General features: G+C 39.1%; 1 protein-coding gene across 1 annotated transcript in view; it reads right to left on the bottom strand.

Annotated features, from left to right (window-relative positions):
- Positions 1-11,221: 11,221 nt before the first annotated feature.
- Positions 11,222-26,611, bottom strand: part of oprl1 (opiate receptor-like 1) — an 83,856-nt gene continuing 68,466 nt past the window's right edge. Inside the window, exon 6 of the mRNA XM_023393044.2 lies at positions 11,222-12,224. Within this exon, the coding sequence (XP_023248812.2) occupies positions 11,677-12,224 (548 nt within the window). The 3' untranslated portion in view covers positions 11,222-11,676. The remainder of the gene's footprint in view (positions 12,225-26,611) is intronic.

Here is a 26,611-nt window from a genome sequence, read left to right as displayed (position 1 = left end):
TGTGAGCGTGCTTATACAGGTGCAAGGTTACTGACGTTACTGAACTGTAGTGTGCTTCACGCTAGATTTAGAGAGCTACTAATCAATATCTGTTATATTTCTATTGGATCAAATTACACTTTTTAGCCTCTTAGCTCATTGTTTTGGTTTCATGGCACATTTACTCCATTGGTTCTGAAGCTCAGAGGTAGAAACTACGTGATACAGGACAATGAAGCTAAACATCAAAGTAAATCTAGTGCAGACAGACTTAAGAGTAACATAGACCTTAACCCAAAATAGATGCCATGAAGTGACCTCAAGAGAGCCGCCCTCACCAGAGTATGTCTGAGCTTCTCTAAGCAACAATGGCCCATAATTCCTCCTGAATATCGTCTGATCAGCAGCTACTGGAGGAGCTTGTTTGAGGTTATTGGTGCCAGAAAAGGTTCAACCAGTTATTAAAGTTCCTCTCCAGACATGTTTTAAACAATGAAAAAAATATTCTCGCTATTATTAATATAACATGATTTTACTACATGAAAAAAAGAAATCAAGAATTGGGGCTGGAAGCACATCTACTCTTATTTTCCTCATTGAGAAATCTGGATCAGGCCTGATAGGAGAGACTCAGTCACATGTTCGAGCCTCAGTCAAACCCAGATTCAGGAGTTTTTGAGGAGTGTATTGTGACCAAAATCGGCGACTATCAGAACAGTTAGCGTAGTTATTTGTTTATAAGCTTGTAACTGGCAGTGGCCGACACAGTGTTAGTGGTGCTAATGTAAACTCTGGCTCTCTGTACTGACAAGGTTTTGGAGTTTTTTTGCCCCGCCCCTCGGCCACACAAGTTGACAGGATTGGCTCCTTAGGTTATATGACGTATGAAACCCTGGCTGTCTGAACCTATTTTTTTGAGACTGTCATTGGTTCACGGCAGTTCCATGGTGGAAATACGCATAGCGTTGACTGCTTATTTTGCTCATGATACATTAAGTCTTGTATTTTCTGAAAAAAACCAAACACTATATGAACATGTTAACAAGGTTAAACAAGGTTGAACTATTAGCTTAAGCACATTGTGTCTATAAATATCAGATTCGTGATCAATTAAATTACATAATTCCAAGAGTTCACATATTTATTGCCACTGTATATGGTCTATTTTCAAAAAGTTACAATATTCATGAAGCATATGCTGAAAGCAGGCACTCTGGATAAAAGCATCCACTAAATGCACAGGTACAGATAGATGAATAGGAAAGTGAAAGGTAAAAGAGGGCTAGAGAGAGAGCAGCAGTGCATATAATGGGTTTGTTATATGATAAATGGGTAAAAAAAAGGGGGAGAAGAAGCAGGTAAAACAATCAGACAAAAATAGAAGGGGGAAAGGTCTGTGAGAGATGTTAGTGAGAGTTTTGAGGGCAGATATGCAAAAGTTCAGATGACAGGTAGAGAGAGGTTAAGAAAGGACAGAGCTGAGGTTTTATATAATGAAAGGGGAGAAGATGGATGGGTGAGGAAGATAAAACGAGGGAGACAGAGGAATAGACACAAGGACTTTTCCTTGTAAAGTGAAGACAAGACCTCAAAGTCTTTGTCCTCACAGAACCCTCACAGACAGTGTGTTTGTGTTGATCTGTCATCCAAGATAATGTAAATGAATACAGCTGAGGACAGAAAGAGACAAAGGACAGAAGAGGAAAAGAGGAAGAGATAAGTTATGTTTTGAAAAGTAGCTGCTATAAATAGGACTATTTGTATTTAAAGCCTGATTTACTGTAGCTTATTCCTTGTGCCAGAGAGCGCTATTAAAAACACATCAATGAGCCTCGCTGTCGCACGGAGTAACTTGATCCTGAACATGTCCACTGTAGTTTATTTTGAGTTAATCGCATATACACCATCCTTCTGTTGTAAATACTCACTATAGAGCATTGAATCTACAGCTGAAAATAGCCCCCAACAAATGCATTAGTTATAGTTTGGGTTACGTTTTCTAAAAAAGACAAATTACTGAGCCTTCCTTAAATATCTGTGACCCGTTTTCAAAGATTTTCATCTTCAGTAGGGACCAGAGGGCTGGAGGCTGAGAGCTGCAGACAAGCTGGGGAAATTAGAAAGTATTGAGAGACGATCTAACACAGTGTTAGTTTTGGTCTTTTCATGTGATTTGTTGATTGTACCAAATATATACTGTAAAATATTACCAGTTATATCTTTAAATGTGTTAACATAATGGACTGTGAATTACTGTTCACTAAATTTGAACTGTTTGGTTAACTGATACAATGAGACATCTTAGGACCTAGTAGTGAGGCTACAATACAAAACGGTTGTCTTGAGGGAAGTGCTACAGCAGGGGTGTCCAAACCTTTTGCAAAGAGGGCCAGATTTGGTCAGGTGAAAATGTGTGGGGGCCGACCATTCAGCCTGACATTCTTTGAACCATTAACATTAAATACAAACAAACTATTTTATGAAATTTTTATTGCAAATGGCATACTTCATTTTTTTTTTTTGTCATTTTCAAGTTTTTGCCAAAATCTCTCTGCCTTTCATATTTGAAGAACATAAAATGAAGAAAAGTGGGAAGAGGAAACATATCTAGGTTCATTTGAAACATTACATATTATTCACTATTAAATGCTCACTGTAAACTTCTAAATTTAAAACAGTGGCTCGTGCATATTCAAAACTGTGGTTTTGATCATCACAAAAAAATCAATTCACTGAGATTTTAGAATTTATTCACCTCATATCTTGCCTGCACTAATGTGAAGGGTGAGACTGAGATCTTCACTGCAGTATGTAGGCCTAGTCCAGGTCTGGCTCAAAAACAGTGGTTTTGATGCGCAAGACGTCACGCAGGTGAGTCACTTAGTCTCGTCCTCACGCGGCTCTTGTTAATGTTCATAACCGAGATTGTCTTCTCGCACAAGTATGTCGAGCCAAACAAGCTCAGCATTTTCTTAGCAAATGTTGGAATCTCTTGGAACCTGCCTTCATCCAGCTGGAGGTAGAAGTTGACAAGAGGGAGCTGTTGGTGCCGACTGCTTCGTAATTCAGCGGAAAAATACTCCAATTTCCACTTGTCCTGGAAGCGGCGGCCCTCGCTGTCAACTTTCTGTCCCGGGGGCCAATTTCTTTCAATTGGCCCCCGGGACGGACTTTGGACATGCCTGTGCTAGAGGAAGGGTCGTAGGGTCATCAAGGTCAAAAGGGTTCATCATCTGAGAGGCATGAATGTACAAATTCAGTCTCAAGGTTGTACACCAATTAGTTTAAGAGATCATTTGTGATGATATGAGAGAAAGGGTAGGGTCATGTATTAGAATGAAAAGGATTTGTCCTCTGGGGAGCATGAGTGTCCACTTATGCAGCAATCTGCTGCATAGATATTTCTGGAGTAAAAATTTGAATTTTGTTGTAATGGCAGAGGAAAGATCAGGGGGCTCAGTGGGATTAAAAGGAATAATCCTCTGGCATCATTGTCATCTGGGAACCACGAATAACCGTTGAGATTTCTTGCTTCGGACCAAAATGTTTCATGGGTCAACAAGGAAACCCACTGAAAATACCAATTTCAAACTCCACCACTTCTGAGTCAGAAACAATCTACAGGAGACACTCTGAGCTCTATCTACAGTATCCACTATGGCGCAAATACAGGACAGATGCAAAAGTAGAAAACAGCTGACCTTCAAGGCTGATAGAGTGATGTGGGGAAATTGCTTTAACCTTTTTCCTCTCACAACTACTTCAGAACCGATGAGGCAGGAACTCTGAAAAACTATTTGAAAAGGTCAAATGGTTCTTTATGAAAAACTCTCAGTTGATTGTTATTCACACTATGTCCTCTGGGGGAAACATGCATTTTGTTCTACCTACATATAATAAAGAATTCCCAGGAGTGGTGTACTGTTGTCTCTGAAGGTGGGTATGCTGTGGTTTCTAACTTGTAATGGATTATTTCTATGTTGCAGTATCAACACACACTCCCACGATGTTGTTAACTAATGTTATGTCTCATCATCTACTTCTTGAGATATTTTCCCTGTAGCTCATAACTGCCGTCACTGTCTCTGTTGTAAGACTGTTTTCTGTCTTGTGTAATAATGTGTCTCGGTGTGTTCGTATTAGTAGTTGTGTGTGCCAGATTAACTTGCTGCTATTTTAATCATATTCAACTCACACTCCATGAAGACAGTGCTTCTCTCCAGGCTTGGTGTGATTTTATTAGGTTATTTATATTACCTGGGAGGAAGCAATGGCTTAAGGGCAAAAGACAGAGACCAAAGTCTGCTCAGTAAACACCACGGATTACATGGAAGGCTCTAATATTGCAGTATTGTGCTGCAGGATTTGCACTGATACCTGTGGTTATATTTAGGTAGTTATACACTAAATCTGGTTCCCCAGAGTGTGAGAAGCACCATTATACTTCTGATTCTCAGAAACACCTACAGGTTGATGCCAGTGGGGATCTGTTACCTTTCAAAAATATAGATAAACAACTGTACAGCTGTATGCAGCACTGCAGACACTGCTGCAACTTTTCTACTGTCTCCAAAATTGATATTGTTGGAAAATTTGAATGTTTATATGCACAAAAGTCAGATTTCAACAGCCAAATATTAATTGAGCTCTGCATTAATCCATTTTTAATGTAGGATCAACATTATTTCAAAATACCAAAAAGTTGTTATAGCTGAATGTTGCCATCAGTGTGTGCAGTGTGGGAGGCAGTGTCAGCTGCAAACTACTGATATTAAGTCAAAACATACTGACAGTTACTGTTTAAAGACAACCACTCATTTTAAAAGGGGTTAGTTTTGCTTTTTGTAACTAAGATTGATGTCTGATGTGTCTCTGTGACAGTTAATTGTAACTATACACAGGTTTGATTGATTTAGATTTCCCACATGGTTTTCAGTGGTGGGTGCTTAGGAAAAGCCTCCTCCTCCTCCTCCTTCAGTTCGCTGTTCATCCTTTGTATGTCAGTCCACTTTGATGCATGTCTGAAAGCTCACTGTCAAAACAACACGGAATTGCTGAAAAAGACGAGGACACCTGTTTCCTACAAGGAACGCTCAAAATGAAAATCCATACAGTTCACTCAATGGAATAACTAAATAATATAAAGGTATTAAAGACTAAATAAAATCAATGGACATTTGTGGCCTTGTGGTTAAAAACAAAAATCCTCCACTACACCTGCATAGTAGGAAAATAGTTATATCTCCACAAATGAAGGAATAAACCAGGGACTTTTGTTTGAGTGATTTTTGCCAAACATTCAGTTATAGGCCTGTAGGGTTTCACCTGGGTTTCTCCTACTCTGCCAAGTAAAGATAGATTTCTGCCATCTAAAATACATTTTTCAACAAAAAGGACTTTATTTAAAGGTAAATAATCAATAGAAAAATACCACATGAGCTAACTAGTTAACTAGAGGAATATCTGAGCATTTTATAATGTCATACTTTGGTCACAGTTTTTATAAATATTTTGGGTTTGAACCATGAAACCTGTATTGTTCCTTGCACCAAACCACGAGCTAACAGATCCCAGTCAGAATACACATGACAAACAATAAAAGAAATCAAACAATGAGTCCGACATGGCCATCATTTTATTTATTCATTTCATACGTGGAGAAAAATATACAATTTAAAATTCAAGCGTTAGCAAAAAGTCTCTATGCATCGACAACAAGCCAGCTAGCATGGTAGTTCAGTCTGCTGTCTGCAGAACAGGAACTTGTAAGTTTATGTAGCTACAGCCAGAGTCATGTGATTTAAACAGCTCTGTCACCTGACCCCATTTACAACCGATATTCAAATCCCACTAGAAGTAGCAAATTGTGACTATAGATAAAATCAGGTCGTATTTAAACAGAAACAATTACATAACATTTCAGGTATCTAGCTGATTTTCTGACCCAGCCCAAACCAACAAAATTAGATAAGAAAAGTAGAAACTACTTCAAGTTTTGTGATCACAGCCGACGGATTTGTGGTTGCAAAAAAAAGGTAAGACAAGGTTTGAGTTGCCGTGACAGCAGCAACTCTTTTAGAAAAACTTCTAATTTCCGAGCCTTAAGAACTGTTTGATTTCATGACTCAGGCAGTGAGCAAAATGCAGTCCACAAGTAATACATTGATACATACCGGACAGTCTCCCGCACAGCAAAAAAACACTAATGTGACACTGTTTTTTCTCTTTTGATAGCAATATTAGTAATAACAACAACATCAACACCGTATGCTTTTTTTTTCTTCTTCCTAGATTTGGATCTTCAACAGGTTTTTCATTTGACATTCATGTGGTCTGTAAAATGTAAACGAATGAAAGGAGTCTCCCTGCGTTTGAAAGCATGGAGGTAACAATACTTACCGTTACGGTTGGCGAGAAATAGTTTTCATTTATACACCAAGAATAACAAGAGAAAGAGGTCAGACATTAAATGATGATCAGAACCATGATTTATACTTTTACATAAGTGTAATATTCAAACAGAATGTCTATACAGAGCTAATTGAGAGTATAATTATGCTCACTCTGCATTGTTAAACAGAAGGACTTCGCCCTCCTGGAGTCCTCCTCTATGTAGTTTTGTGCTATAAAAAAAAACACCAAACAGTAATACAAAATATAGTCACGCCTTCAGTTTTAACAGTGACAGTTAAGCACAAAGAGCCTCACAGCTGCGTTATAGCACGTCTTCATAAAGATGAATCATGTCGGAGCCAATGTCCTTGATGCTCCGGCCATTTTTCCTACTCAATGTCTGCTAGGTTGTACGAAAGGCGACAAGTATTCATAAAGCTATCTCAGAACAGAACAGACATCACAGACAGGATACCCAAAATGTACAGCTCCAATCAGACTCATTAACAACATTAATCATCATGTTATTCAAATATTTTCATATTATTATTATTATTATATACTTTTTTTTAACCCATTAAGACCATTGCAACATACATGCATAGTGTAAAAAAATGCATTGTGATTTGCTGAAATTCATGTCTGTAAGGTGAAATAAATTATGGGAAATGTTTTTTTCTTTTTTTTTTTTTTTTACTCTGATTTTATCCCAAAAAAAGGGATAATTGTATAGCAATGTTTTTACCCGAATCTTCATCAGCATTTTTAAAGAAATCAATAAACGTTTAAATAATTGAACTGAACTGAGAATTTTGACAAATGTGCCCGGTTTTCCAGCCACATCCAAATGCCAAGGCAAAGCCAACAATTTACAATAAATGTCAAAGGCTTAAGGTCTCAAATTATTTTTATTTCATGTTTTTAGCTGCTCACTAATAAAGGTTTTAGTTCACTTGAAGTTTTTCAGAAAACCTGCATGTTTTAAGGGATTATTTTCAAAGAGTGCTGAGGTTTTAAAACATTTCTTTTAGAGGGCATCTTAGGTCTTAATGGGTTAATATCCAATAGCCTTCCAGAACAGCCTTCCTGCTCACTGTTCATGAGTTGCCAGTGAATTCAGTTCTGAGTTTGAACAGCGAGCTGAAAGAAAGCTGGAACGCTGAGCAAACATGTGTCAGTTTAGAGGTGAAGCCGAGTCCATTATTTTCTATATTAAAACATCTTAAAGTGTATTATTGTGCTTATGGCATGACAACCTAAAAGGAGCTAGTGTATGGTTTTCTTACTCTATGGCTTATTTTAGTTTTATTCAGCAAACTGAATCAGGTGAATATTTGAGGTGGAATTTAACAACCAAAACCAGTGAATGCCTGGTGTGTTAAAACAGGTAATATTGAAGCAAAGAAGCAAAGAGCTCCCAAATGTACAACTTTCAGTAAGTGATAATGTACTCTGAGCACACTGCAGAGAGCTATTAGGTTATACAACGACCAGTTATCACAGGCATAAGGAGAAGCTGTGTAAAACTCCTCATGTAATGTGTCTATCTATGTCGTCTATGTCGTCAGTTTAATTTCCACTTCTCTAAAATGCGTTAATGACTTAATTACACTGGATTCACCTCTGACATTTTAGCAAATGTTACACATTAATAAAGTGGTTCGACCTTATTTTAAGGCTAAAAGAAAACAGTTTTAAGAAATACAAAGTGAAAATGTAATTATTCTCCCGCCTGACGAGTTCTCTTCTCAGAGGCTTTATGAATACAGTCCTGGACTATAGTATAAACTAACAGCAAAGCACCAGTAAAAACTAGAACACGTTTTATCCAGCCAGAGAGCGAGCTTCAGTAACAGACTTCACTTGATATTTAAGGCAATGTAAGTTCATAGAATTTTTCCTCTCAAAAAATAAACAAAACAATATAAGGAAAATGAAAAAAGAAATCAAAACATTATGAAACATGCTGCAAAGAGTAGCAGCAGCAAAGACATTGGTTTCCACAGACAGAAAAATAACAACAATATAAAAGCAACACAGCAAACCATGACCATTTGTGACAACAAATGGAATCTACTTTTATCCTGAAAATGAATCTGTTAAAGAAAAGAAATGGGTGAAAAAAAAACTATTTCTGTGTTGAAAATAAGGATAACCAAGTGAAACACTAAAGTAACTACAAGAGACACGATTATAAAACTAAAGGGGATACCAACCCTAAAACAGAATCCACATGTTCATTCTTACAGCCTGGACAGTTTAACCATCAACTGACAACCATCTGAAAAAGTGGAAATATTCAAAGTGTGAAATTGTGAAACTGCATAAATGTGAACTAAAATTATTATTAGTAAAAAAACAAAAAAAAACAAAAAAAACCTCAAGTCACACAAAAAAAGCATGAATCAGAAGATGCACCAACATTTCCCGTGAACTGAGTGACTGACTCTGCTTTTATTATAAATAAAAATCATTAAATTCTATTATTCTATCTGCTTGTAGGACTATCTCTTTCCATATTTTTATTTATATTTAAAAGTAAAAATGTGAGATTCTTCTGTTGTTTGAAATGAGCAGTGCCACAAAAAGTGTAAATAGTTGTTCTAATATTATACTTTTTGCAAACATATAGGAAATACTTGTTACAATTTTTGATCATCACAGTATCACCCAAACAATTAGAATTTGAACTAACTAAAACTTAATTAAAATTGTTACAGTTAGATTTGCGTAAGTATAGCAGACAAATTTCCAGTCAAGAACAGAAATAAATCATATTCTGCATTTTGCATAAAATGATTTCTTCATATTTTTGATACTTTGTTCTATTTTTGTCAGTTGAAGAGTCGAGTAAGTGTTCTAAAAGTTCACATCGACATTGTGCATCTAGTCCAAATCTGTCAGTATAATTTCCAAAGCTGTCCAGGACCATGAGAATACTAGACGTGACTTCTGTTTCAGGGCTGATTTCCACTTTAAGACACTAAGAAGAGAGAGAGCCCCTTTGTCCCTTGGAGTGGGGTCAGAGCACTGTGACCCCTTCCTCCTGCTTTGCCACTGTGGTGCTGGGAGTCAAAATTACTCCACTGTTAACACTGTTAACACCCTACCCCAAACCCCTGCCCAATGTAAATGTCTCCACCTCCAAATATCTCAAACCAATCAGTTTCATCATGGGTTCCTAAAAACCCACCAAAAGCTAAACACCTGGGAAAAAAAACAGCACATCCAGATGTGTCATTTTTGTCCAGAATGGTTAATTAGGATGGTTGGTATCATTAGAAACTGAACCATAAAGTGAAAGCAAGCATCTTATTATATTAGACATTTCCATGTGAAACAGATCCTTTTAAACTGCCACTTAATACCTATATCTAAAAGTCATCTTATGCATTGTTTTTCACTATCATTGCAATGTTACCATCACAACAGACAGAGCATTAGTTGCCAATTGAGTCCCTAGTTGATCATCTTTTAGAGGGTCACTTCATTTTAGAAAACACCAGACACACCAGACAGATTGTGTGACACTGCTATCATGTTTTGGTAATGTGTATTTAATATTATTAATTTTTAAACATATGTTGTCATGTATTGTTCAATGGTAAATGTTCTGGTAAGCATATCCCAAAAAATGGGGATTGTTTTTTAATCTTTAATCCAATTAATAAGACCACTAATCACTTTACTTTTATCTGACAATTTATGCGTTAGTATAATGGGTATAATGTATGTAGAAATTAAGGCATCCTATGTTCCCTAAGTGCTCGATGCAAATCTTTGAAACAGCTTTTACGATGCATTGGTTTTGCCCAGGCCACTTTAAAGATTTGTTTATGGAGAACTTTTGAAGCCCTAGCTGGAAATGTCATACGAGTAGATCTACCTTTGGGTACTAATTTACATTTCACATACATTTGTTGAGTGATTGTGTTTCTTTCAGGTTACAATCTCACCCCTCCCCCACCCCCACCCCCCATCCCATACACCCAGACTCTAAATTTCCAACACCCACAGGTGATCATAGAAAGTTTTCAAAAATCACAAAACCTCTAAGAAACGCGGTTTAGGACAAGGTTTCTTAGGCTTATTTTGCTTAATTGAGGACACATTGAGAAATGTTGCTCCTATGAGAAATAACATTCATGTGACCGATTCCGGGTCCATAGACATAGTTTAAAAAAAAACTGTTCAAGAGTAGCTTGTTGCACATTATTCTTTTTCTTTATGCCGGCTATTGTTTGCAGATATTACATCCAACTTTCCATCTACAGTCTCAAATATCACATTACATTTTTATGTGCCCAGTTTAGTCCTGACAAGGGCTCAGCAGCATATTACCATTATGAAGATCCATTTGGAAAGGACCCATCACAATAAAGAACTCACACTGAGATCACTATGGACCACAGGGCTTTTTGTCCACTGCCTCCCACCAGTGATGATAGAAAGTCCCTCAGACTGAAACATCGACTGATAAAGATACAATAAACGGTAGTGAAAGTATTTCACACTTCCAGAAAGCTTTTGTCATCCTTGGCAAGTCATCAGTCTGAGGTCCATACCACCAGATCTATGCTTCCGATGTTTATAGTCTTTCTACAAGCACCAAAGTAGCGCGTAGTGGTTTCAGAGATTTGGTATCAGCAATTCCTTCAATTAATCTCTTGCTGTTTATAAGTTCTCTCTAAATGTCTGGCTCCAACACCTGCCTTCTCATACTTAAGTACAGAGTTAGGCATTTTTCTAAGAGCTACAGCAACTGGGTAAGGGCCTCAGTTGGCAGATCTAGTTTCTGTTCACAAGGATGTTGTTTGTTGGACCTGTAATAAATGTCAAATTTCCCCTATTTTGTTTTTACATCCACCTCAAGACTGTTGGATCCTTAAGCAAGTCTTGGTGTTTCCCTAAAGTCGGTAAAACCTCTTAGCGCCTCAGTGGAGTTAGGGACATAGTTGTTCCAGGATCCAGAATGGATTGAGCTACTTGCATATCTGGCACCCAGATGTCCACCACCCTTCCCACCCAAGCTTTCAATATATCCCATTTCCCTCCACCCATAAAAGCACATTACGGGTCCTATGTTTGCCACCCCCATCCTTATTCTTAAATTCGTTTTCTTTCAATCCCGTCCTCCTCATCTCCCTCCCCCCCGCCCCAGGCCAGTCTTCTAGTTGGGGGGCGAGAGGGCTCGTGCCGCTAGAGAGCTGTAATCTGAGTTAATTCTGTGTTGGAGTTCCCTGTCCCCTGAGTCTCTCTCCTCTGTGGGGGGTCAACCCCCACCAAGGGGAGCTCCACGCCTAGTCATGCTGGATTAGGTGTCCCTCCCCCAGGCCCCCCGCCATCTCCAGCCTTGCAGCTGTAGGCCGCCGCCACCTCCCTGGCAATGCTCCTCATCCTGCCTGACTGCTGGGTGTCGAGGCGGAACGGCGATGGGTGGCAGAACTCGCGGAAGCAGCGCTTGAAGTTCTCGTCCAGGAAGGCGTAGAGCACAGGGTTCAAGCTGCTGTTGACATAGCCCAGCGCGATGCAGAAGTGCATCAGGACCAATGTGAACAAGCTGCTCAGGTTGAAGCCCAGCGACTGAGCCAGGACCATGATCTGGATGGGCGTCCAACAGACAACGAATGCTGCCACCACCACCAGGACCATCCTGGTGATACGCCGCAGATTGCGGTCTTTTTCCTTGGAGCCGGACAGGATGCGAACGCTGCGCAGGCGCTTGACCATCAAGCTGTAGCAGATGCTGATTATAGCCACAGGGATGAGGAAGGAGAAGAGGAAGACGCAGGTTCCGAATACAGGATCCCAGTGACTCCTTGGTTCGGGTAAAACCACAATGCACTCGACACCTAGATTCATCCGAAAAAAATGAAGAGAAGAAGAAAATAAAAATAAGTTAATTATGCAGCTTGAAAAATACTGAAAATGGGGACTGGGCAAATGGTTAGAGCAAAGCCCAGTACAGCAACACAGTAGATCCAGGATGTACTAGCCTATGTTAAATACTGGAAGCAGGGCGAAATTGCTGATCTTACAGTTTCATGAGCAACCACCATTGGGAGCAATGACTGCAGCATCTCAAAGGTCCTGTCCTCATGGGGTCCAAGTTTGAGCTCTGTTGTATCCATATACTGAGCAAAGCCCCGGTGACTCCTTTGATGCTATAAAAAGCCAACATCACAGCTTCAAGCTGTTCTATTTCTTCACTACTGTCAAACCCTTGTTATGCTAGGCTAAACAAGTCTACATGCACAGAGACTGAATGTGACTGAAGTGCATTTCCAAAAATAAATCTTTATTATTTACACATTATGCAATTAAACTGGGATAAAACCGACTTTGTATGGTACAGGAAGAATGTGGGTGATATCTGAATACTAATGTATTCATTAAAAATGCTAATTACTAATGCAAATTAGGCAGTTATACTAATAATAGAAGACAGGAACAGAGAATTAAGGAGAGAAAAAAAATGTCTGCATCTATAGTTGGAACATGACCACAAAGGTATCAAGGAGACAGAGTATGAAAGGATAAATGAACGATGACAGGGGAATCAGTTTTCACAGGGAGACCGGTTTAATCAGTTTAATCATAATACAGTCAGCAGCTAAAGAAGGACTGGGTGGGAGAAAGAAGACAGGAAGATAAATGTGTCTGGACCTATAAAGAGATAAGTAGTGACAGGTGAAATAAAAGAGAATAAATGATGAGGAAGCAGGTGGGCTGGTGAAATTTTGCATTTGAATAAGAAAATGTAGCAAAACTTGTGAAGGGGAACTATATTTATACAAACATCATAATAACTTAAATTTAACACCTTCAAATTCAAAGTAAGTAATACACACGGGAGGAGAGAGACAATTGAGGGGAAAATGCATCTGCACGACCACAATGAGTGATGAAGGGAGAATACATATTTGTACATAAACACAGCTGCATTTTGAGCCCAAATTACAACAGAGTACAGAGTCCCGGTCCTCCTGATAAGACCTTGTTTGCCCAAATGAAAGTCAGGTGTTGGGTTTGGACACTGGAGAAAAAAAATCCTCTTACCATGCAGGAACCAGTGAATCACAAACTGAAGTGAAAATGCAAAATTGACTACACAGCAGTGAACGACTGATCCTCTTCACCTCCAGCAGATCCAAGAGGTGCAGTGTTTACTCATTAGCTGCTAAGATTTCTGGGAAACGATGACTCTACAACATAAGATACACTTATCCTGAGTCCCATTGAAGACAACTTTGATTTATTCAAAGATGTTCAATCTACATCAGACTAAGTGAAAAATAAGAATAAATACTTGGTTACAACATGCTGATGTAAAGCAGGTGAAATATTTACCATGGTTGCCATCTTAGTTTAGCATATAAACATGCTAAAATGTGCAAATTAGCCCTAAGCAGAAAGTGCAGCTGAGGCTGATGGGAATGTCCTGCAGGTATTTGGTGACCGACACTGCCATCTCTAGAGTCACGCTCAAGATTATGAGTTATGAACAAAATTTCTAGTTCTCCTTTGCAACAGTCAAATCTGCTGAATGCATTGCATTGAAATACATGTTTTTTCTGTCACGTTTTAATGAACATTAAGGGTTACACTGTGGTATGGCTTGAGAAAAGTCAATAAAACTTAAGCATGCAGCTCTTTTACTGTAGCACCTCCTGAAAACCTGACATTTAGAACTAAAGAGGTATCTAGTTCTGAACTGCTGACAGCAGCAGTTTAATACTTTCTTGCTTAGTCAGCCTGGTGAAACGACAGCACAGTGGTGGGGCACGGAGAGGGATGAGAAAGAAGACGAGGAAACCTCCTTTACGTACAAATTCTTTGACATTGCATTTGTCAAAAGGTCCAAACAGTGACTTATTACATTTTAGAGATGATGTAGTTCTGGGATTTCTGCCATTAGATTTGCCATTAGAGTTCATGATTTAACCTTAACTCTGGAGTGAGCACAGATTAAACATTTAGATTTTTTTGAGGATCAAATTTTAATGGCAGCAATAAAGCTTTAAAGTGTAGCAGGAAGCTGAAGAACACTTCAGCCATGTCAGTGGTTTCTACTTACTCTGATTATAGTGGTTAATCATCATTAACCAAAAGTGTTTTTAAAGAATTAGTTAACATTTTCAATCCCTGCGGAGCACCACTTCAAATAAATTGTTCCATGTTTAGTCCCTGTATTTAAAGAAGAGGCACTTGAACAAGAGCCACAGATACATTATTTTATCTTTGACAATTTATCCATATTTTTGAAATATTAAGTGATAAATAAAACAACATAATGCACTGTTTTTGTTTTGAATTAAATCCTGTGTTTAAAAACTGTGTTTGCACCAATGATGAGATAAGATAGCACGCACACACACACACAGCAAAATAAAATACACAACAGTCACAATAAAACCAGATCACACAAATAGGACTAGGAACCGTTGAAAGAAAAAGTTGATCTATTATTCCATTTGGTGGAAGCTTTTATCAGATGCATCTCACAGAGCCACGAGTGCACACAATTTACAGTGTGTGGGCGTCCCCAGTAAAAATGGAAGCCGTAGCCTCGGCTCCATTACTGCCACACTCCAGCCATTGATCAAAAAACACAGTAAAAGTCTGTGTGAAAGGGCAGGAATAGTAATAACCTGCTTGATAGGGTTGTGAAGTTTATGTGTTTTATAAAAATGGCTGTAGATGGCTCTCGGTTCCCTGTGGGAGAAGGTGGTAGAGATGGAGCTGCAGGTCGGTTTTGAACCTGAAGGAAAACAATACCAACAAACATAATAATGGTATTAATCCCTGTGGGGAAATAATCCCTTTTCATGGAGGGTCAGAGGGCAAAGAGAACAGACACCTTCATGTTGTGAGAGGTGGGAATCCAAGAATAGCAAAGTTGCTGCTTAATTTACAACTTCGTTTTGTGGTGTGTAATGAAAATTACAGTCTTACGCTAACACTAACATAACTGTAGAGTATCTTCTAATTCCTGCCTTGATTTCATCGTCCTCATAGTGAGGACCCCGCTTCCTCTATTTTTTCTCAGATGGCACTGACATCTCTGACAACGACCCTCAGGGACACTTCAATTTATTATCTATGATTTCATTTTTATTCTGCTCAGACAGGCTGACAACTCATCAGTACACTGACACACACACACACACACACACACACACACACACACACACACACACACACACACACACACACAGTGACATTCGGAAACCTCAATAACTGCGGCTTCAGCTTCTAAACAGGTGAACATGAGAGCGTTTGTGGACAAATGTCAACATGCAGACGCAGAGAAACGCCCAGTATGAATGTGTTTCAGATTCTCACTCTGCTTCTGGCTCTGGACAGATTCACAAGTGTATCGTTTCAATGTCCCATCCCCAGCAAACATCCCATTTCAGTGGGATTAACGTCACACACAGGAAGTAAACATGTCATCTCATGAATGTGGGGCTTTGTGACACTTCACCAAAGGCACATGGTGAAGGGAAAGTTTCTTAATAGTTCAATTCTCCAGCAACACAAAAAAAACCCAAAACTTTATTGTGAGAGCACTGCATTTCATCAAGGTCACCACAACATATTACACAAGACACACCTCAGTGGAGGCGGAGGTGAGGGGCTCAGGTTAACGTGAAGACATATATGCATGTAAGACACATGTAAGACAATGTGCAACAATATCCACTTTCTCCTAACACACTCTGTGAGAAATCTATGTGGTACCGTGGGACATTCAAATATCACCAGGAAATGATATTAGCCTATGCTTTTCTACACATGTCTACACACACCTAGACGCACACACTCCCTGCGAGTTTTATTCTGACAGGAATTGATAAACAGCAACACTTGATTCAATTCTCTGGAGAGATGCTGTCTCCTCATAAATGCCAGTTTTCATAATTGACCTAGACTGCCTGCTGCATTAATGCACACACACTCCCGCACATAAAACACACACACAAACATGTAAATTCATGAAAATGTGTTGATGTGTGCAATGAATACATGCACCTGCCAGTATTTTGACATGAATACCTCGGCTTTCGTGTCTCTGAAGAGCTGAAATCTCGGAGACGGGATGTGTTGCTGCTCCATTAAAGCATTTTTCTGCAGCTCAAAGCAACTAAAGGTCAAGCTGCAATCACTCGATAGCTGTTAGCAACTGTCATTCGATGACTGTTTCTAAGTATATCAGCTTTTAAAATGCCAGTGGAAGATTTTTTTTTTTTTACTTCCCTCTGTTTCCATACAAACCAGTATTGTCATATTTCTAAATCATCCAGTGAAAGAGTATTCACAATTAGCCCAAATGAACCTTCATTAATTCAACGCTTAACGTCAAACAAGTTCACATCATGTTTGAACAGGAAAATTGCGATAATGTTCTACAACAGAGAAAGTTTAACTCATACTTCCACTTATGTTAAAGCACTCTGTTTATTTTTCCATGTCTTTCTTTCTTTGTCTCTCCACATTATATCTCCCATACTTTCTGTCTTTCTTTCATATATATATATATATATATACGTAACAAGGAATCTGTGTCTTATCCTGGTTTCCATTTCACAGTTGATGACTCTCCACCTCTGCTTTCGTTCTTCTCATTTATCACTTGTTTCCCCTCTATTGCGTTTTGCCTACCTCTTTCTTTTTCTCTTCCTGTCTATATTTTTCTCTCGCTTCCACTGTTTTTCTCATTTTGTTTCAATTCCTTGACCATGCTCTCTTACTTTCCTCACCTCTGGTTCAGAGCTATTATTTTCTTTTTTTTCCCATTTTGTTTTAACCTCTTTCTGTGTCTTGTCTTCTGTTTCTCTGTCCTTTCACTTTATTTTATCATATTTCTTTTCCTTCTTTGCTGTTCTTAGTTTTCTTCGTTCCTGTTCATTCCGCTTTCCACTTTTTGATCTCCCTCCCTCTCTTAGTAATTTTCGCTTGTCTTCTTTGCCTTTATTCTCAGAAGAAAATAATGTGTTCAATCCATTTCTTTTTATCCAACCGGCTTTTTCTAAAGCTTTGCCATGTAATTTTTATTTCTTGTTTCCTCCTTTCTCCTCGCTGCTAATCTCCTCTGCCTCCCGCCTCCTTCATTTTCAATCAGAGCAAAACAGCGCTCTCCTCTCTCTTTTTTCCTCCCTCCTTTTCACCTTTCCTAACTTTCTCACTCATCATTTTATACTTTTCTTTCTTCCCCTCCCCGTACGTCTTCCATTTTCTCTCTGAGCACAATTGCTGTGGTCTTACGGAAATTGGATCCCGCTGGCCTCCCACCTGAGCACATGAAAGCTTGTCACCTCCTTTAAACAGCCGCCTCCGCAGCTACTGAGTCCAAACATCCAGATGCCACTTTTGATATTTTACCAACAGGACATTTTTGGGATTAAACAGTTTTAGTAGTTATAATATAAGAAATAGAATAGGATATGAGATACAATTCCACTACCAAAGTCACGTGCAATTACCTTCACCACGGTTCATTAATGTCAATTCAATGATATCATTAATTGCACGGGTTACTGATAAAGCAATGGTAGATAAAATCAAATGATGTCACATGTCATTACCTTCCTTATAAATGATAACAAAGACAAAGCCTTTGAAGTACAAGGTACCTTCAGATTAACTATTGAAAACTTTCCCTAAAGGAAAAGCAACAGCAGAATGTAGGAAACCGATGAAACGACACTTTATCGCACCCTTCTCCATTCAACAAGAGTCAACACTCACATGCAGCTTTCTTTCTGTTCCCTATCATTAGCTGTTTCCATGATTCTGCTTAATGCGCAATTTGTAAATAGCAAACTAAGAAGCGAGTAATGGAAACAAATTGAATTTTTGAAAAAGCTCTCAAATTCCGCATAAGAAAATGAATGCGATATAAGAGGTGATTTTTTCACACTATTCCACAAAGCAATATTTCGGAAAAGTGAAATAGGAACCCCTTTTCCAGTCACTTGACATGACGTAAGTAGTCACATGACATCCAAAAAATTGCAGACTACTATATAAATCCCTGATTTGTGGCAGTTGCTTGATATAAGGGGTTTGCCTTTGCGTCACTACCTGCACCAGATGCTCTCATTGCCTTCGATTAAATACTGTATGCTATTGCGGTGGATGTGATCGTCCCAACATTTAGCAGATGCTGGAAATGTGTTTACTTGGAATGATTTCTTTATCTTTATTCACATAACATCACTTGCCTAACATCAAAACGTAAGTATGGGTCATAATAACCTGCTGCACAAACACCCTATGGGCTCGTTTTTACAGGTGGACAGGAGTCTCTTTATTTAGTGTGTTAGCGTGTTAACATTTGGTAATTAGCACTTATCACTTAGCACGTTTTTCAGGTATTTGACCTGATGGCGGCACTAGATGAAAAGTCAGGGAAACATCAGATTCATCCTCTGGGAACCTGGTAAATGCTGAGATATTTCACAGGATAAATGAAATGTTTGATGTGCTGTTGGAGCTAAAAAGGAACATTTTGAGGAATATCAAAGTCATTAATACAAATATTCTGGGGACCTTAGATGTCTGTACCAAACTGTACGGCGGTCGAACCAATAGTTGCTAAGATATTTTCAGTTTGGACTAAACCAACAGTCACGCAGCTGTGAGACTAAAACGTAAAATACCATGACATTGCTTTGTGCTCTGGGAACTTTTGTTGGACCTTTGTTTTGGGACATCTTTTAAACTGGATTAATAATCAATTAAATAGGAAACATCGAGCGGGGGAATTGCTGCGTGCCCTTTTATCGGCCACCTTGCTGGACAGAGGAGAAGTTACACATTTTACCAGTCTTAAGTTGCAGTTAAGTGGGAGCTGCCCAGTACAATCACAGTCTGCTACTCCACCACTGAGCCTCCTCTCAGCAGTATTTTCTGGGCAATGTAACATTGTTTCTCTTTTATTATTTATTGCTGTCTGGCTTGTTTTGCCATTCCTTCACCGATTTCCTCAGACAGGTGTTTGAACTTTGTTCCTTTCCTCTTTTTTTTGTTTTCTCCACTCCCCTCTCTCCTGCTGCTGAAAAGCACTCGTGATATTTAGGTCTAGAGCAATTGTGGTTGAATTAATTATTCAGACAAGATGAAATTAATGTTTGCAGTGGCAAATAATTATAAAAAACACAGACAGAAAACAGACTGAAATACAAACAAGAGAGAGCCTGTGTATTAGGTTTTTACATGAATGTACGCCTGAGGCCAGCTGTTTATATGTGAATTTATCTAAATATGAAGTATATCTTGGCTTCCAGCTGTGTCCACATCAGCTTATTTAGCCTCCTGGCAGCGGCTGAACTGGTTTCATACACCAGCTGTATTTGCCTTTGTTTACCTGTTCTTGCAGCTCTAAGTGGATATTGAGCTCAGTAAACTTGTTGCCTTGCACACTGTCCTAACTCGGGGATCATCATCCACGTCTGTATCAGTTAACCACTGAGACACATTTAGACATTTTCATGCTGCCTGGACTTGAATTTGCTCTGCAGCACCGGTCTTTGTGGCTGATGCCTGTCTCTTGTGGACATTAAGAATACATTCTGCCTCAGGGCTTTTTTTTCCTCTTAAATGAGTAAAATGTGCTGCAGAGGAAAATGAAAATCCCTATCAGCCGTCACATTTTATTCCTCTTCCTCCTGTCAGAGAGCTTGTGTGCAGGAGCTGTTTGGTTTTCGGGGGGTTTGAAAAGGTGGAAAGTCACTACTTTAGGCTTTAATTCAGGTTTCAGAGTCACACTGCTGCTGATTCAAGCCGACAAATGTACTGTGGCAACCACAGACTTATGTAACCTGTTAAAGTGTGTGTGTGAGGAAAGTGACATTAAATGCTAATGTTTTGTCCTGTATATGACATTTCTATGTCTACAGTTCATATCACACACACACACACACACACACGTACACACCGTAGATTCAGGCAAAACAAAAAGGGGGGTGGGGGGATGGGTGTCTTATGCGTGACTGTCAGAATGATGGGTGTATGTATGTGTGTGTGTGTGTGTGTTCGGTCTCAGACATCTCAAAAAGTTGGCACGTGTGTGCAGGTTTACTCCATGAGTGTGTATCCTCCATGCCCCTCGGCACGTGTGCTTTCTCTTTGTGTGCATTTGGAGGTTAGTGTGTGTGCATGTGTGTGTGTGTCTCTGTGTGTCTACCCTGAGGTAATACAGCAGTTGTCACCAAAGTTATATGAGGTCAGCATGGGAGGGGCCACACGACTCTATTACGCACTGTGATCGTCTCTTTTGTTGCCGTTTTCTTCCTTAACACTTTATGGCTGTTTTTTTTTTTTTGATTTAGTTCATTTCTATTCAGTGCTTCATCACACAGCAGATAAACTGAACAGTGAAGCAAGAGACTATTACTCTCAACAAAGGATCAGAGCAGTGGTGAAGTTCTGCTAGTTGAACTAACCAGGATATAATCACCATGGTGCACATATGTGTGAATATATGATTGGGTGTTACTGCTTGTCTGGTCGCACATACAATAGTAACAATTTACCACAGACAGCTCATGAATGACCCTGTGATTGTGAGGCATGAATGCCAATCAGTGAGGGCAGACCTTATTCAGTGCTGTGTCTGAGCTAACGCTGTGCACCATGTGCCATTACAAACACTGACTCTTAAACGCACTGTGACTTTTCATGTATTTTATTGTTTTTATCGTTTTTGGGAATTTATTCTTTTTTTTTCTTTTTTATTATCTATTCAAATGTAAAGCACTTTCAATTGCCTCTGGGAATCAATGTGCTATATAAATAAACCAGCCTTTATGTGGGGCAAAGTACTTTCTACACTTATATGAATATGAAGATGACATGTTATGTCATTGTGTTGTTGTGCTTTGACCAGTGCGATGCAGAGAGACATTTACATTATTCTTGAGGACCGCAGGGGGGCTGGAGACGATCTCGGGTAATGTCGAGGGGAGGGGCAGACCCAGTACAGGTCGCTAGTGATCCAAAGGGTTGACACAAATCATGCGTCGCGGCTGCGATGAGTGAAGAAGAGATTCGGCGTCTCGCCCATTTACAATGTATCATGCGCTCATCCCCCCAGCAAAAATAGACAGGGAGACGACCTGTTGATAGTCATATTGACATCATACCAGCATCATTACATAAAACTGACACTACAGTTGTCTATGTCTAGGCTGAATCTGAATATGTCACAGACATGAAATATTATCCCTCCTCAACATTTTCCTGCTACATGGAGTATGTTGGTGGTTTAAGTCACAACAAAGTTGGTTTTAACTGAACTGACACAATTCAAAACACGAGTCAGAACATTGAACATGGCAACATGAGCAGTAAGTACAAGAGATATAATATGTATTGTATATCATCGGTTAGACTTTATATGTGCATTTTGTGGGGGTGCAGCATGAGTTCAAATCTGCACAGAAAAATCTTTCCACATACTTTTACATAACTGCAAAATAAAATTGAACATTGTACTGGAAACTAAATACAGAAACACTGTGACCCAGAGGAAAGTGCAATAAAAAGCAGACTGGCAGTCCTGATATAAGGACACAATATTCCTGCCAGTAAAGAATGATAATGCCGGGAAACGAAATAAAACAGGAGGTAAATATAGAAACAGTAGTGATTTATTGCACAGCATTGGTGGAGGTGCTGTATGTGCTCTGCTGAGTCAATCCACTGTAAACTAATACTGAAATGGACTGACCTTGGCTTTCTGAAACCTGGAGATGCTCTGATAGCTGCCCTGAGAGTCTGGCAGTAGAAACTATTGTTACTGATCCTTATGTGTACATCTGATCCGATAATCTTCCTTTGGATAAAAATGGTTGAATCTGACACCAAGACACCAACAATCCCATTAAAACTTAATGAGCGTCGTCATCGAACCAAAGTAATGGCATGTGACACATTACCTCATTATACTGTACGTATCACTGCTTTTACAATAACTAGCTCATAAAAGATACACAATGCCATCACAGATGATGAGGCATGGCAACATTAATTATGCATTGTTGCTATAGTGACATTGCATTAGCATAACCATTCGCCTTTGTAATTTATAGTTCATCATAAGTTTACATACAGTAGCAAGCAAAGCCAATACACAAGGGAACAAACTCACTCGCTGACATGTGATCTCAAAGCAAAGGCCACAGTGCGAATTTTGCTAAGGTTCCACTTCATTATATAAAAGAGAAAAACTCCATTATAATCCCTGCATTTTAAATAAATAAATGACAGTGTTTACATGACTGAGCAGTGATTCTCCCTCCCTGGTTGGGTGAGATTGTCCATCAGGGTGCATCTTGTTTGGTGTCTTCCCTCTGCTCATTTCCTCTCCTCCGATAACTCTTGGCTCAATCTCTGACCAGCTCCTACACACTCGCTTGATCCCCATCTCCGTGAGCAGTGGGAGCTGACTGATTTGTTATCTTACTCATGAAATTTCTTTTCTCAACATAATCCACCTCTCTAAATCCTGTCCTAACCAACTTATAGTAGAAATCTAAAAATATATGTACTGAATATACGTGTATGTGACACTTGATTCTTTTGAAGCTGTTCACTGGTCTAAACAGATGAGAAGGATGAACACCCAGTAACACTCCAGTTTTCAACCTTTAAAGTCCAATCTGACATTATTTTCTATACGTCCAAAATTATAGTGGTATATGGTCAAACAACTGGATCACTAGAGAACAAATCCGTTGAACTACTGTATTCCTAAGTGTAGGCTGCTTCTCCAAACTGGGAGTACGCTGATCTGAAACTACTGCAGATAATACTATTGTAATACTACTGACTATAAATAAGTACCTCTTGCAACCCTACGTCAAATAACCAGAACTATCACTTTAATGTCCGTAAATGTCCTAAAAATGTCCTGAATCCTGAATCTTTGAATATGCAAATATGTTTCATTTCAAAAAGTGAGTCTCCAACTTCACTGAAAAGTCTGTTTCTTTGTGCTTGAAGTTTAAAATTCAATATTTTTCAGTCTTGTATTTGCACATCCAGTTGAGCACAGAAAAACTTCCAAACTGCAAAAAGCAAAACACATATTTGAGTAGAGGAAAAAAAGAAAACATTTATTGCCTGTGAAGAACACTACTACCACCTGCATCCACACTGAAAATTGGCACTGGACATGAATTGTGTTTTGCAGATTTGTCCAACATGAACTTCATTCAAAGGGAGTCGGGACTATGTCAAATGTAAGCAAAAGAAAATTTCAACCTCATTATTGTCAGTGTCTTCACACTGTGGCACTAACACATATATGCTGCTATGAAACACACTTTGACACATCATCGAGTCTTTTGGATGGATTAGTCAGAGCAACTATTAGTGACAGCAGGGTATCTGCTAATTATAGCCTCATCCCTGCCACTGTGTCCTTGGGCAAGGCTTTTGACCCCAATTAATGAGAGCGGCGTGCTGTGACTTTCCCTGCAGCTGTCAGGTTATAAAGCCACTCTGTCCCCTCACTGTTTGTTTAGAGGAGACAGGAAGAGGAGCCAAGAGGAGAGGAACAGAAGTGGAGAAAAGCGAACCATTAATATCCCTGAATATCAATTTGTTGTACAGCTAGCAGTGACGTCAGAACATACAGGTAAACAAACAGCTGCAGGACACGGCCAACAAACTGTGATTATGTAAGAAGTGGAGGAGAGGAGGGAGAAAAAAGAAAGATGATGAAGGAGAGTAAAACATGGATGGAGATGATGTAGGTGGAAAGTTAAAGATACAAAGAAAGAAGATAATAAGCAAAGAGGGAGGTGTGGAAGAGGATAACAGAATGGGAAAGAAAACTGAAAGTAAGCAGATGTGAATGACATAAATCAAGACTTAAACAGGAGTAAATTAGAATTAAGAAGTTGTAACTGAAAAGAAAAACTAAATAAATGAAATGTGAAGGGAATTAATGAGATGAGAAGTAAGATTAATTTTGAATCCTAATGAAATAAGCATGAAATGTACATGTGAATGAGATGTAAATTTAAAAAATGAGATGACGATAAGAATGAAATGAATGACATGAAAATAAAGTAAGTACTGAAAGAAAATTAAATGGTGTGAATGAAATGGGAATGTAACAAAAATGAAAAGGAAGGAGTGAATGAAATAAATCGAGATGTAAACAAGAGTAGATGAAAGGAGATGAGAATAAAATAAAGGATATGTGAACACATGAATAGAATGAGATGTAGGCTTGTGAGAAGAAAGGAAAGAAAAGAAAGAACGAGAGTTGGATGAGATAAAAGGAGAAGGGGAAATGAGCCGAAGAAGTTGAGGAGAAAACAATTGCAAACCAGAAAAAGAAAGAAATAGGAGAAGAAAGAAGACATGAGCAAACAGGAGATAAACAGAAAAAAGCAGAGAGCAGAGAGAAGTCTTAGTGCAGATGTAGCTCAGCTGTAAAGTAGACTAATAAAAATGATTATGAGATTAGGATGTAGCTGCAGGCTGGGACTGGATCAATATCTAACCACTAGGCCTCCTGTTTCCTCACTAGCTACAACATACTACTTGATTCAATTGCAAAATAGCCCTGATAATTACTACGCTATGTGTGGGCATGTGTTTGGAAAATCACTGACTGTTTCAGTCAGTGATTTTCTTTCTGTTTACCGCTAACATAAATATTAGAAGTGTAATCGATGGTTCTATTTCTCTGTGCATCACCAGTTTGTCTTCCAATTCTTCAGCACTGTCTTTTTTATGCAATGATTCTTTATGCAGTAATTCTTAAAACAGCACTACACCATGATTTGTTTACATAGATGAAAAGATAAGACAATAACATTGAGTATAAATACATAAATGGATTTAGTAAGAGGTCAGTGACAGATCTGGGAACACCAAGTAGAGCTGCCAGAGGTTCTCAGGACTCGATCAGGCTCTGAGGGGGGAAGTCAATTCACATATAAACAAGAACCTGACCATGCTACGCTTTAAAAATCAGACGCAAAGTTAGACCTAAAATTGACAGGCACCCAGTGTAGGGTAGAAAGGATTGGAATAACAAGATTGTCTTTTCTTGGAAGGTGTTGGCAGTCTGGCAGCAGCTTTTTGCACTAGATGCTGTTAAAAGATATATTTCTGGCTGGGAGAAGAAGGAAGCTAGTTGCAGCGGTAACACCTGGAGGAAAAGCACTAAAGGGCTTTCACCAGGTCTGTGCATTACAGAAAAGACCTGATTTCTGTGATGTATAATTCCAGTCGATAGGGCTGAAACAAAGGTAAACTCTAGTCGGTGGTGCCAATGGGAGAAATTAGAAAGAGCTCCATCAAAACTTAAAATAACTGATGTTGAAGAGGTTTTTGTCCATAGAGGAAAATGAAGCACATAAAAACAATAACGGGCCCAAGATAATACCCTGGGGGATCCCGAGAAGGTGGAGCAGTAGAAGCTGAGGATTATACTGTGACAAAAAATTTATTTCACTAAATGAACTAAATGAATCAAAATTTTCCCAGATAAGTGATTAAGATATTCCCAAACTGGAATATCAGGTTTGGGAACCTCAGAATTGTGTCTGTGCTCTTTGCAGATGATCCAGGAGGAGCTGGAAAACGTTGCTGGAGAGAGAGACGTCTGGTATTCCCTGCTAAGTTTGCCGCCTCCACTACTGGACCCCAGATGAGCAAGAGAAAATGGATAGATGGATGTTTAAGATACTGTGGTCGAGGCAAGGCTGATTCTTTGGACACTCCAAAATCTCTTCAATATCTCCCTACATAAGCTTTTACATCAGATCAAGGTTTTCTTGTATTGAACATCTCCACTTTCTTCTATAAATGTTTAAACCACATCGACTCCAAAAATTCTCTCTCTTCTCTCTCCCCCAGTATTGATGTAAAGGTAAAACAGTGCTGAGAGATGACAGACGAGAAGGTGCAGTCAGGGCAGCAGTAAGCGTAGCTTCAGGCTGACAGGGGACTTGATTTCCTCCCAGCTGGCACACCTGGTCAGGTTCAGGTGAACTGACTCGAAGCAGCTTAACGCAAGTCTGCATGCTGACACATGGAGGAGAGAGCAGGGGAAAGCAGAGCTGCATCTTGAGACGTTACCACAGACAATGTTTCCAGCTATACCAATGTTTTCTAGCCATTTTCAGTCTGATTTTCAACACTGTTAATGTCGGAGCACATCTAATCTAATAAATTGAAAGCCGCTTTACCAATTTGATTATTTCAACTC

Source organism: Seriola lalandi, unplaced genomic scaffold (genome assembly GCF_002814215.2).
Source record: "Seriola lalandi dorsalis isolate HSWRI2012SDOR001 ecotype SW California unplaced genomic scaffold, Sedor1 jcf7180002054927, whole genome shotgun sequence".
In the NCBI taxonomy this organism is placed as follows: Eukaryota; Metazoa; Chordata; class Actinopteri; order Carangiformes; family Carangidae; genus Seriola; species Seriola lalandi.
The sequence above is the reverse complement of the archived record's forward strand: the minus strand, read 5'-3'. Positions and strand labels throughout refer to the sequence as shown.